The sequence below is a fragment of the Tyto alba genome, unplaced genomic scaffold (genome assembly GCF_018691265.1).
Source record: "Tyto alba isolate M040663 unplaced genomic scaffold, T.alba_DEE_v4.0 Super-Scaffold_6, whole genome shotgun sequence".
Lineage (NCBI taxonomy): Eukaryota > Metazoa > Chordata > Aves > Strigiformes > Tytonidae > Tyto > Tyto alba.
Window position 1 is genome coordinate 43065388 of NW_024881327.1, and position 13303 is coordinate 43078690.

At 43.8% G+C, this 13303-nt stretch overlaps 1 protein-coding gene across 2 annotated transcripts; it reads right to left on the bottom strand.

Moving 5' to 3' along the window:
* Positions 1–1313: 1313 nt before the first annotated feature.
* On the bottom strand, positions 1314–10807 carry GRPEL1 (GrpE like 1, mitochondrial). 2 transcript variants are annotated; one of them, XM_042807895.1, is made up of 4 exons: positions 10713–10807; positions 9616–9784; positions 5020–5101; positions 1314–2678 (listed from the first exon to the last, which is right to left on the bottom strand). In XM_042807895.1, the coding sequence occupies exons 1-4, from the start codon at positions 10781–10783 to the stop codon at positions 2332–2334; spliced, it is 669 nt and encodes a 222-aa protein (XP_042663829.1). In that variant the 5' UTR covers positions 10784–10807; the 3' UTR covers positions 1314–2331. The 2 variants fall into 2 exon arrangements, with proteins under 2 accessions (XP_042663829.1, XP_032840358.2); XM_032984467.2 differs by lacking the exon at positions 10713–10807 and adding an exon at positions 10304–10686.
* Between the last annotated feature and the right edge of the window lie 2496 nt (positions 10808–13303).

Sequence of the window (13303 nt, forward strand, 5' to 3'; positions counted from 1 at the left end):
CTTTTCATTATCGATTTAATGGTAACACAGCTTGTGTAATGAAGAGAATGGCTTAAGTCTTTGCAATAGCAAAGGGAGATGCATTTTAGCTAAATGATGATGGGTGGAGAAGTGGTCTTTATGAAGTAGCTAAACCAGAGGTACCTAGTGGTAGCTTTGTTGGCTGCTGTTATGTTTAAATTTCAGAACCACCCCCCCCCATTCTTTGATTTCCTCAGTGCTTCCTACTGTGGTATGGCAGCGTGCACAGGGCTTGGGGCTCTCAGCAGAGACTGAAGCTCTCCATGCTGAAAGCCTCTCTGGAAGGGCAGGCCAAGGAAAAGGAACCACTTAAATAAGATACTTGGTTATCAGCTTTAAAGATACTAGTTTGTGCTGAACATTTAACAGTAACTTGTGTTTATGTAATCCAAAAAAACAGTTTGTGCGGGGCACTCATTAACAAGATCTTAATCTGCTAGGGAAGAAGCTGTCCCTTTAATTGCCCTACTGGAAAAACTTCTATATTTACGAAATTATTATTAGATTTAGTTTAGATCCCGAGGGGCTGAGAGGGGGTAGAACAAGACCTGAGAGTTCTTAAAAGGTCCTGGTCTGTTCATGGCATGTCAGCTGAGTGTGGGTTCCAATCAAAGTGCAACACAACGCTTGCTTCAATCCTACTTCACATAGCTACAGCGCGATCTAACTCAGATGGAAGTAAATTACTTCCCAAATTCTACTTAAGTACATAGAATCCTCTATTTTTTTTCTTCCCCATAGTTTTACACTCAATCTTTGTATTTTGATCCCTATACTTGGTTAGTTTAAAAAACCACTGCAGTTTTTCTCCCTGCCCAGTCAAAACATTGATTTTCTTTCTTAGAGTTGAGAAAGAAAGAATGAATCCTTAAACATGACTAACCCCCAACCAGTAGTATGCACTTAGGTTGTTCCTATTTAACTGATTCCCATGAGGCAAACTAGCAATGGGAAAAAAGTCTTAAGGAACAAGTAATCACTTCTCACCGTGAGTAGGTCTAGTGTTCAGTAAGCTGTTGGCAACTCTGCACCTGGACCAAAAAAAAAAAAACCAATACTTGACTTTAAGGTGAAATTCCTTAATCTAAAACAACCAGAATCTAGGGTGAGAAGTTCGCAAGTACTTACTGTTCACCAGGTCCTAAAAACATGCATGAGTTTGAAGTTTCTGTCCTGTGTGTTCAATGTATGAGATTTTGGGGATAAAAGAGGACAGATGCTTTGTCAGTTGTGTAATTTGCCACGTTCCATCCGCTCCTATCTAGGTGACCAAACAAATGTAGGACAAAGCATTCAGTTAACGGTGTATTGTATTTTAGCCTGATTCTGCAGGATTGGGAGCAGCAGGTGGAGTTAGACATAGCAAGAGCTGTGTATGGGAAAAGTTCTGTTGCAATTTAAGATGCAAGCTGAGTATGAAACTGTGTTCACATTTTTGTTTGAGCCACTTACATGCAATTAGTTATGTAATTCTAAAAGACAGTATACACCAAACTCTCAGCTACTTGCTTCTTTGGCTATTCTGGCTTTCAGCAGGGTTGTAACTACAGTTTGCATAACAAACTGACTGTAAAGCTTGGAAGTTACAAGACTATAAAAATTATTTAAACCAGTTTATACAATATTAAATTAAAAATCCAGAGATAGGATAAATTCTATTGGTTCTTCAATGCCATACAAGTATTAGATGGTTTTCTTGAGTCAACGTTACTACAGAACAAAAAGGGTTGAACAATTACAAAATACATCTACTCTCCATTGCCTTTTATTTACAGGTCAGAATTCACAAAGGTTTCAATTTCAGTTGTTGAGAGATTATTTCGGAATAGACAGGGCATTTATCACATGAATGTGTAAAGGCTGATGGATGCTGGCAGCAAATGGGTTGTTGTACTACTTCACCCACTTCTGCAATGGTAGATTCTACAAAACAGAAGTGTTTGAACCACTATTTGCATTTTCAGTCTACACAGTGATAAATGTGAGACTGCAACACTGTTGTGAGCATTTTGTTCCTTTCAGTGTAATGCACCTTCAGTAGCAATAGTTGTAAAAAATATTATCTAATCTAAAGCATTAGAGGACTTAATAGCTCTTATATTTCACACTTAAGAAGAGAGCTTACGGACCAGTGATGTTGAAGGCCACTAAGCAGAAGAATTTAATCAGTTGCTTCATTTTCACTGGGAGACCTCAACCAATTCATTTAAACCTCTCAGGGGGCAGAGGAACAAAAAGAGCATAGTGTAAGAGAAAAACCATCCAGCTGTTTAATAGTTGTATGGCATTTTAAATTCTCAGATTAAGCAGCTAAGCATCTTTCACAACACCCACCAAGGCAGGCCGCAGTGTACGCCCATGCAACTTATAGCCAATCTTGGATACTAATGCAATAGTGCCAGGCTCCTTCCCTTCCATGGGAGCATGGAACAACGCTTCGTGTTCATAGGGATCAAACTTGGCTCCGACAGGGTTCAGTCTGAGCAGGCCATGTTTTTTAAACACTTTTTGAATCTGTACTTCTGTCATAACAAGACCTTCATATAAACTCTTCAAGTGAGGATTTTCATCCTTAATTTCTTCTTTTGGAACACTTTCTGTTGCTTTCTCCAAAATGTCTGCAACTTCTAGTAAGTCCTTACAGAAGCTCTGAATCCCTAAAAAGGAGTAAAAGAGAAAGGAATGGGATTAGTCCACTGAGGGAAACAAGTGTTTAAAAAACCCTCAAACCACAACCACAACACCTACAGCAATAATCTGTACTCTTTTAGATTTTTAACAAGATTTATGATAATGTAAACTTTTGGGGTAAAATGTACTTTCTAATTTTACTTGATGATACAGAACTATCACAGATATCTTGAAATCCACATCACCTCCTGTAATTCTATGGAAAAACTGTATTTCAAATTAAAAGAGCTAAAGCTATGCTGATGATCTGACATTAACAGGTAAAATTTTAACCAAAGTTACCAAAACCTTCAGATGGCTTAATGTAATTTCCTCATGTCTCTCTCATCCTGAGATTCACCTAAAGCTCAAAGCATTATGTTGCCCTATTCCCACCCTTTAATCTGATGTGCTAAAAATATCTGCAGAAGAAAAAGCATGTAGTCAGACTGATGAGAAGTCCAAAAGATAAACAGGGATTCTTCCCTGAATTAAAAGAACTCACACCCCTCCCTCCCACTGCAAACCGCTTTCAGAGAGTCAAGCTGTGCCTTGTAAAGACTGAGCAATTCCTAAACTAACACTAGTCCATGTCCTGAAGCTGTTCTCTGGCTCACACTTAGAGTCTGGTCTAATCTCAATTAAGGCAAACTGTCTCTAGCTAATCACAAAAAATCAAAACAATTCAGGAGAATAACACATTTCTACATACAAGTAAGCCAATGACAAACTGCATTGTGTTTTGGTAGCCTTTGGTTTGGTTTGGTTTGTTTTTTTTTAGCCACAGACAGCCTTTTAATTCTAGTTCACTTTTTTTTTTTTTTTCCTTACCAAGAAGCAATATGAGCATTACCAGAGGACAGATCTTTGGTTTGAACAAAAAAACCCAATGGAAGCACCTTGCAAGACCTGTAGGTATCAGCTAGTTCTCAGGTAAGGGTCACTTTAACAACTGCACAACTCTGTAGAGACCTGAGCTCTTTATAGAATCGTAACTAACAGTGTACAAATAGTCCCAAAAATATGAACAAATGGATCAAGATTTTAAATTAAAATTAAAACTGTGGTTAGGGCTGAAGTGTCCCAAACATAAACTAACCAGTTGTCTAGTGATCTGGATCAAACCAAATAACCAGACTCTTCAGAAGGTGGTTTGTCTTGTTTTGTATTTTTGGTGTAAGTTATCTCTGCAAATACCTGTGACTGCATATCTGTCAATTTATGCAAGTCTCAGAAATTAATTTCTCTTCCTCCAACAGAAAAAGCAGTCATATACAAATGATAAAACTTATAAGCATGCAGATTATCTGCAATCTAGATTTAATGAAAAATTTTATTTGTATATTTATTTCTATTGTAGCATCTCTGAGCTCAGACATCACTCAAAGTCCTTCTCCACTTAGTGTACTAGTGAAACAATGCTTATTGAAAATCAACTTCAGAACGAAGCATTCAAACACTCATGAAAATGGTACAAGAATATTGTGTAACTGAGAAATGCTTTTTCCTACAATACACATTAACTGAAGACCCTGTATTCAGAAATTAAAACTTCTGTATTCAGGATTGAACTATACAGCTGTGTCTAGTGTGTGGCAAAAAAGGCCAAATCATTTTTCAAGCCAGAGTGACAGTCCAACACTGAGATAATACAGCACTCTCCTGCTGCAGTATTTGCATAGAATTTCTGTTTTACAGACTTGTGTTTGAACTGTCAAAATGATAAATCAGATGTCAGTAGCTTGGCTCTTGAACAAAGATGTGTTTCTATTGTACGTTCCTACCACTAATAAGAATTCACCCATCTAAATGTATTTACTTCTATTTGAAGGCGGTGGCCTTCAACAGAACAGAAAAGCTTTTAAATATAAAAGGCTAAAAAACCCAAACCAACCACAAAAGAACTAAACAAAACACCAAGAACAAAAAAACCTAAACCAGAAGGAAAGCTAGTATTCTGTGCTCTTGGTACAGTTTTTCTGCAGTCAGTTCTGAGACCAAAGCGCATGAAAAAGGCAAACTTCAGGCTGCAAACCGTACTGAAAAATTTACTAGTGTAGTACATATTGTAGGATATCAGATACCAAATTTAAAGAGAATTTGAAGTTGTTGAGTTTAACAGATAAAGTCTTGCCCTTGTCTAGCTATATTATTGCAATTGAGGCAAAGTGAGGAACTGTTCAAACCCCTCTGCCTCAAACACATTTTTTTAACCAAGCAAAGTCACTGGGATGTACAACGTGTCAGAACTGTGGGCCAGTCACTCAGTCTTCCAGGCTTTGCATTTCCTGGGCCTTATGAGTATACACAAAAGGAGGCTCCACTGACCGTATAACTTTGCCTCTTCTACCAGTTTCTGGCTTCTTTGCCTCACGTTTTCTGCATCTGCCAAGGCACGCTTGTACTTGTCCTGAAGAAGAAAAACCAGTAATAGATTTTATTCCTGGTGGTTGGGTAGCTGCCAATAATTCAAAATAGCATATTCAGTATAAACCAGAATTTTAAACAGTTACAGAGCCTAAACCCACCATCTGAAGAGTAGTATGAAGACAACGTGCCAATTATCACAGCATCCTTCCTACCAGGGCAGATGTTTGCTTCGCTTTAGTGTGGACAGAAGCGAGGGAAAAGAAGTAAGATGTGTTTCCACACTCAGTATTTGTCAACAGATTAGCTGGAATAAATTTTTAACTCCACAGATATGTCAAGTTTTATGAATCAAAGACTTCTGCTTTTTCTCATGTGTGTTCACAGAAAGCCTTCATTAGTCAAAAGTATTTTGACACTGGCAAACAAGATTCAACCCAGCCATAACTTTCAAACCATCTCATTCCTCTCCATACATACCAGAGACTGTCTTCCAGTTTTTAAAAATTTTATGAACTATGAAGTCTAACTCATAGTTGTTCAGGATAAATTTTGGTCTATTCCTAACAATATGGCCATCTAGCAGCAAGTGTACTAAGAATGAAACTCAGTAAACGGGCACTTCAGGCTGGGAGCTTCACCACCTAACCCAGAACTCCACATTGGGCTTCCACTCTGAATACGCTTGACCTTCACAGGCTAGTGAAGAATCTTAAAACAGAATAAAAATAGTTAACGAGCTGACTGAAGAGCCATGTTAGGTAGCCAATAGCAAATTGAGGGGAGCCTCAATCCATCCCACTCCTACTGGTTTGATGCCAGTGCCAGCAATAGATGCCCAGAGCCTGGAGAGGGATCACAGCTCAGCAGAATGCTGGAAGAGTGGCACAAAGGAATTTCAGCCAGTAAGTCAGCTGCATCATGGGCACAACTTAAATGCTGCTATGCAAACACACATATTGTGGGGAATAAACAAGAGAGGCTGGAGACGTGCGTACGCCTGCAGGGCTACGATCTGATTGGCATCACAGAGACGTGGTGGGATGGCTCCTAGGACTGGAGTGATGGAATGGAAGGACACAGGCTCTTTAGGAAGGATGGGCAGAGCAGACAAGGAGGGGCTGTCACCCTCTATATCAGTGACCAGCTGGAGTGCCTGGAGCCCTGCCTGGGGATGGATGAGAAGCCAACCAAGAGCTTGTGGATCAGGATTAAAGGGAAAGCAGGGACAGGAGACGTTATAGTGGGGGTCTGCTACAGGCTACCCAAGCAGGAAGACCGAGTGGATGAGGCCCTCTGTAGACAGCTAGGAGCAGCCTCACATTCACAAGCCCTGGTCTTCACAGGGGACTTCAACCACTGATATCTGTTGGAGGGACAACACAGCAGGGCAAAAGAAATCCAGGAGGTTACTGAAATGGATTGATGATAAATTCCTTCTCCAAGTGATAGAGAAGCCAATGACAAGAGGTGCAGAGGTGCTGTGCTGGATCTTGTTCTACCAACAGGGAGGGGCTGGTGGGGAGTGTGAAGCTCAAGGGCAGCCTTGACTGCAGTGACTGTGAAATGGTGGAGTTCAAGATCCTTAGTGCAGCAAGGAAGGAACACAGTAAACTCCCTACCCCGGACTTCAAGAGAGCAGACTGGCCTCTTCAGGAATCTGCTTGGCAGAGTACCATGGGGTAAAGCCCCAGAGGGAAGAGGGGCCCAAGAAAGCTGGTTAATATTCAAGGATCACCTCCTCCAAGCTCAGGAGAGATTCATCCACAGAGAGGGAGTCAGATAAGAACACAGGAGACCTGCATGGATGAGCAAGGAGCTCAAACATAAAAAGGAAACCTACAGGTGGTAGAACCAAGGACAGGTAGCCTACTGGGAATACAGAGAAACTGTCCGAGCAGCCAGGGATCGGGATAGGAAGGCTAAAGCCCTGATAGAATTAGATCTGGCCAGGGACAGGGAGGTCAAGGGCAACAAGAAAAACTTCGATAGGAATGTCAGTGATAAAAGGAAGACTAGGGAAAATGTGGGCCCTCTCTGGAAGGAAACAGACTTGGTTACCTGGGATATGAAGAAGGCTGAGGTACGCAGTGACTTTTCTGCCTCAGTCTTCACCAGTGAGGGCTCCAGCCACACTGCCCAAGATGCAGAAGGCAAAGGCGGGGACTGGGAGAATGAATAACTGCCCGCTGTAGGAGAAGATCAGGTTTGAGACCATCTGAACCTGAAGGTGCACAAATCCATGGGATCTGATGAGTTGCATCCATGGGTCCTGAGGGAACTGGAGGATGAAGTGGATAAGCCACTATCCATCATATCTGAAAAGTTGTGGCAGTCTGGTGAAGTTCCCACTGACTAGAAAAGGGGAAACATAGCCCCCATTTTTAAAAAGGAAAAAAAAAGGAAAACCCAGGGAACTACAGGCCAGTCAGTCTCACCTCTGTGCCCAGCAAGATCACGGAGCAGATCCTCCTGGAAGCTATGCTAGGGCACGTGGGAAATAAGTAGGTGATTGGTAACAGCCTACATGGTGCCTGAAGAATTTGGTGGCCTTCTATGATGCGGTTATAGTGTTGGTGGATAAGGGAAGAGCAATTGATGTCATCTACCTGGACTTGTGCAAAGCATCCGACACTGTCCTGCACGACATCCCTGCCTCTAAAGTGGAGAAACATGGATCTGATGGATCGACCACTCAGGGAGGATAAGGAATTGGCTGGATGGTTGTACTCAAAGAGGTGAGGTCAATGGCTTGATGTCTGAGTGGAGACCAGTGACAAGTGGTGTTCCTCAGGGGTCAGTATTGGGACCGGCGCTGTTTAACATCTTTGTTGGCGACACGGACAGTGGGATGGAGTGCACCCTCAGAAAGTTTGCCAATGACACCAAGCTGTGTGGTGTGGTTGACATGCTGGAGGGAAGGAATGCCATCCAGGGGGACCTTGACAGGCAGGCCTGGGCAGACCTCACGAAGTTCATCAAGGCCAAGTACAAGGTCCTGCACATGGGTCAGGGCAATCCCACGCACAAATACAGGCTGGGTGAGGAGTGGATTGAGAACAGCCCTGCCGAGAAGGACTTGGGGTGTTGGTTGACAAGAAGCTCAGCCCCGCAATGTGCACTCGAAGCCCAGAAAGCCAACTGTATCCTGGGCTGCATCAAGAGAAGTGTGGCCAGCAGGTCGAGGGAGGGGATTCTCCCCCACTACTCTACTCTCCCAAGACTCTACCTGGAGTACTGTGTTCAGCTCTGGGACCCCCAACATAAGGACATGGACATGTTGGAGAAAGTCCAGAAGAAGGCCACGAGGATGATCAGGGGGCTGGAGCACCTCCCCTGTGAGGATAGGCTGAGAGAGTTGGGGTTGTTCAGCCTGGAGAAGAGAAGGCTCTGTGGAGACTTCCAGTACTTAAAGGGGGCTACAGGAAAGGTGGGGAGGGACTCTTCATCAGGGAGTGTAGCAATAAGATGACGGGTAATGGTTTTAAACTGAAAGAGGGTAGACTTAGGTTAGATAGAAGGAAGAAATTCTTCACTGTGAGCGTGATACAACACTGGCACAGGGTGCTCAGAGCAGCTGTGGCTACCCCCTCCCTGGAAGGGTTCAAGGCCAGGTTGGACAGGGCTTGGAGCAACCTGGTCTGATGGAAGGTGTCCCTGCCCATGGCAGGTGGGGTTGGAACCTGGTGATCTTTAAGGTCCCTTCCAATCCAAACCATTCTATGATATGCTGTCAACAGAGATGTTAAATGACATCTCAACTTTGTCCTTCAGTGCTTTGGGAAGGGCAACCAAAAGGAAACTCAGTCCACTTATGATCCATAGATGCTGCTTCTATAGAAGGTTCTGGGCTACCTCTCAAAGTCTCAAACACTCTAGAAAAACATTAAATAAAGCACTCATGCAGAAAAGAAACAGCTTTGTTTAATCCATGCCTCCCACCTCTCAGGGCATACTTCACCCTCTGCTGAAGTCATGCACAGGAGAGATTGCAAGATACATTGCGCTGGACAGAGGGAGCATGATGCTTCAGCCTTGTGTTTGAAGGGCTCTCCAACAGAGAAGGTTTGAAACTTCCCCTTCCTGAGTACATAGTAAGTACACTATTATATAAAAGCTAAGCATCATTAACCCTGACCTTTGAAAAGCCAGCAGCTGTTTTCAGAAAGCCTACTCTTAGCATACACAAATACGCACATCAAAGACACGTTCAAACTGTTCCATGGGCTTCCAAAAATCATTTCTCCACTGAGCAAAACTTAAGTGAACTGAAGTCAGTGAAACTCAGTAACAAATTTTCAGGCTGGAGAAGGTCCAATTTAATCCAGAAATCAGAAAGAAACTATCCAAAATCTTAATTTTGAACCAGGGATGCACCTCAGGTCTTACAGTACATCTACTCCTAAATTTAAAGAAATTATTGAATTGCAGGTTTTTATTCAACAACTAAACTGCAGTCACATAACTGTATCCACATTGTACACTGAGAACCTGTAACGAACACTCTTATGTATGCAGTCCATAAGTTATGCTACCTGATGACCAAAAGACACTTACAGTAACTTCTTTTAGTTGTTCTTCCAGTTTGGCCTTTTCTTCAGTTAACATTTTCTCAGCGCCGCTGGGTTCAACCTTCTGCTCAGTTTGGCTCTGACTCTGGTCCTCTTCCAAGTTCTGGCCAGTATTTTTCTGTTGTGTTGCTACACAAAGCAGTCGTGGAGAAGTCCTATGGCAAAAACATGTAGACAGTATTAATCAGTTCCTTAATCTGTAAGGTATTAGCATTTTCTGGACACACCGGGCACTTTGACATGTCACCGTCTACAAAATTCTCATATTAAGGCAGGAATTAATACAACAGTTCTAGATCTGTGAAAACTGTTTGCAGAACATCAGAAGTAACTGAACTTAGACCATCTAAACTGTTGCAAAAAAGAGCTTTGCTCTAAGATAACAACCACTGGGCAGCAGCTTGTAAGTACCTATTATATACAGTTCATAAAGTTGCAGCACTTTTAAGGGGAATACAAGCTCCTTTTCAACACAGTGCTCTATCAGGAAGCCAATCCAGTTTATGTGATGCAACCACCTGCAATCGACTCACAGAAAATACACCAAGAACAGTGGTTTGGTGCCGACTGCTAGAGAGCAACAGAAAAGCACTTCCTGTGTCTCTGCTGTCTCACTGCTCTATCACAAATATCACGTCAAGAAGGGGCCAGTCTCCATGAAAATGACTATTTACCCCATCCCAACGTTTCTTAGGCTGAAGCAGCCGAGCCACCTGAGCACACGGGTTTACGGACGAGGCGGGCGGATCGGCGCCGCGGTGACAAAAGGCCTCGGGTCCCTGCGCGCCACATCAAGGCTCCAGGCCCGGAGGCCTTCGCACGTCCAGGCCGGACCGCTCTCCCGGGGAGGGTGGGGGAAGCCAGCCCGGGTCAGCGGGGAGCGGCAGAGCGGTGCGGCCCGCCCGGGCTGTAGGAAAGGGCTCCTCCGCGAGGAGCCGGCAGGCCGGGCTCGGGGGGTGAAGCACCCCAGCGCGGCGGGACCGGGTCCCGCGTCTCCTTTCGGCCCGGGCGGTGACGAGGAGGCGAGCGCGGACCCTTCCCGGCGCGCCCGGGCCGGGCCAAGCGGCACAGCGCGACCCTCACCTCACGGAGAAGCTCAGCAGCGAGTACCGCGAGCGGAGCGCGCCCCGCACACACTGAGCCACCGCCGCCATAACGCCTTCCTGCCCGCCCTCCGCCCCGCCCCGCCGAGCCGCCGCCAGACCGTCGCCAATCAGCGAGCGGACGCGCTAAGAGTGACGCGGACGAAAGCCAATCCACAAGGCGGACGCACGCCTTAGGCCAAACCGTCGAGGTGGGGTGGTGGTGGGGATGTGGGTGGATGGAGCCCGCATCTCTTCCGGGGCGCCGCGGAGCGCCCCTGGGAGGAGCGCGCTCTTGGCCCCGCCTCCTGGTGACGCGCGGGTGGGCGTGGCCGTGGCTGAGGCGACGGGGCGGAGGCCAGTTTGTCTTGTGAGGGCGGCGGGAGGGCATTGAGCGTGGGTGTCGTTGGGTTCTTGCTGCCCCTCCAAGGGGTGCTAAAGCATAATGTCTGGAACGAGAGCCTGCGCGAGTTAGCGAGGCACTGCCTAAAGTCAGGCGTTGGTATTTTCCTGTCAAAACTGGTCAACACAAGATGGAGGGAGTTTGGTGGCTGAAGTTGGTCCAGTCGGAGGGACCGCATCTTTCCTGTGCAAGTTGTGACTGAAAAAGCTTGAAGATTGCACTTTTTTTTTTTTTTTTTTTACCTGCTGAATAACCTTGTTATCAGTAATACTTTGTATCATCTGTCAATAGTTTGTACGCAAACCTCCGTGTAAAGGTTTTCATCAGGTGTGTCTATACATGCCCACTATTGCTTCTGAATAATGGTGATCTAAAATCTTGAACTGTCATTAAAAGGGATAATGTTGCTAATCCACAGCTTCCAAATTTGGCCACCTGCTTGTGCAACCTGTTTGTGCAAGTGGCCCATATAACTGTAGGCTACAGAAACTGTGCTCGGTGATCCTTGGATGACTTCTTACCTTAAGCAGTGTTGTCAATTACTTCGTCACTATCCTGTTAAAAGGAAAAAAAAAAATTGAGGTCACTCATTTATTGTACAGTCCCAAAGTGAATGCTAGATTATTCACAGATGCCTGAACACCATCTGTTAACCTGACTTTTGCATGTATTTGTGCACTTTCCAAATGAAATCTGAGGGATAGAGGAGATGCAGATTCCATAATGCAAATTTAGTAAATGTCATATTCAAGTGTGTAATTAAAGTATTACTTGAAAAATGAAACTGCAGAAGATGTTCTGGCTTGCTGCATGAGAATCCTGTAGAAGTTAAGACCCTGCTAAATTCAGTCAAACTTGGGCAGAGTGCACTAATTTTTCAGCATGGCCTTTATTTGGCAAGTTTGCTTGTCTATCATGTGTTGTTTCACAGTTTCTGCAGAAAGGATAAATGGTATAACAAGGCCAGTGGCATCATACTGTGACAACAAGAAGTCTTGCTCTCTCTTACAGTTACATGGATTTGGATTTCTCCTCCTGTGAGAAGATTTGGAAGAGCTAGAAGCATACCAATAAGCACTCTTGGGTGACAACAGGCAAGAGCTCTAAGATAAGAACCAAATGGTTTTGCAGTTCATGGTTTTTATGTTTTGGCGATCACTGTTTTGTGATGTGACACTGGTACAGTCCAATGGCTTGCCCATACACAACACAGCAAAGAAAAAGTGTGTATGCCATGTGCATTCCATACATGGAGTGGCTGTGGTGCTGTCAGTATCTGCTTTCTGGAAAGTAGATAAGCCACAAATTCCAAGCTTCATCTTCAAATATATTGAAAGATATATAGTTGAGGAAATCTGTTAAAAGATGCTAGTAATGCTGAGGAAGGAGCAGAGAGAACAAGGAGAAACATAGGAATAGCTATAAAGGACAATTCCCACAGAAAGCCAGGAAGAAATGAGACAGAGAAGATAAGTGGATCTTTAGGTCTGATGTTTTTAAAATGTTTTCTGGAAAGACCATTTGTTCCTTACAAGACCTAGACAAGGAGTCTGCCTGTCTCATCTTTCTTGTCTGTTGTTTTTACCTGGCACCCTTCACTTCCTATTTCAGCCTATCTTTATTCTCTGCTGCCTACCATCTTTGGAAGTTGTGCTTGATGAATGAGTGATCACCAGATCACAGAATTGATAACAAAAGGTTGAGAAAAAACCATTGCCAGCATGTCTCATTAATAACTGAGTAAAATATATTGGACTCAGGATTTCTGAAACAAGTTCCTTCTAGTACTAGGACCCATTTACCCCAAATGACAGTTCACAGGCCTCTTGCAAGCAAATTTTCAAGTTTCTCCACAGTGAATATTAATTTTGTTGTGATTTTCTCAACTTGAACAGCTGTCAGAAAAACCCTGCAGCTAGCGCAGATACTGATGGGTCAAGACTAAACAGCATATGCAGCACAAAAGAAACGCATACAGGTTTTCGTGGAACTTGTTTGCATCATGATTGATGTTGGTTGTAAGTACTGTCCCTCTTTGACAAAAAAAAAAACAACAAACTTTTTCATGCTGTGTTCTGATTTACACTATTGCAGTTGGTCCTGTTTTAATTGTAGTGCCACCTAGTGGGTTGGATTTTTTTAAACACTACTAATGAGTGTTTAGCATCTGTTGATTGACCTGCTTGGCA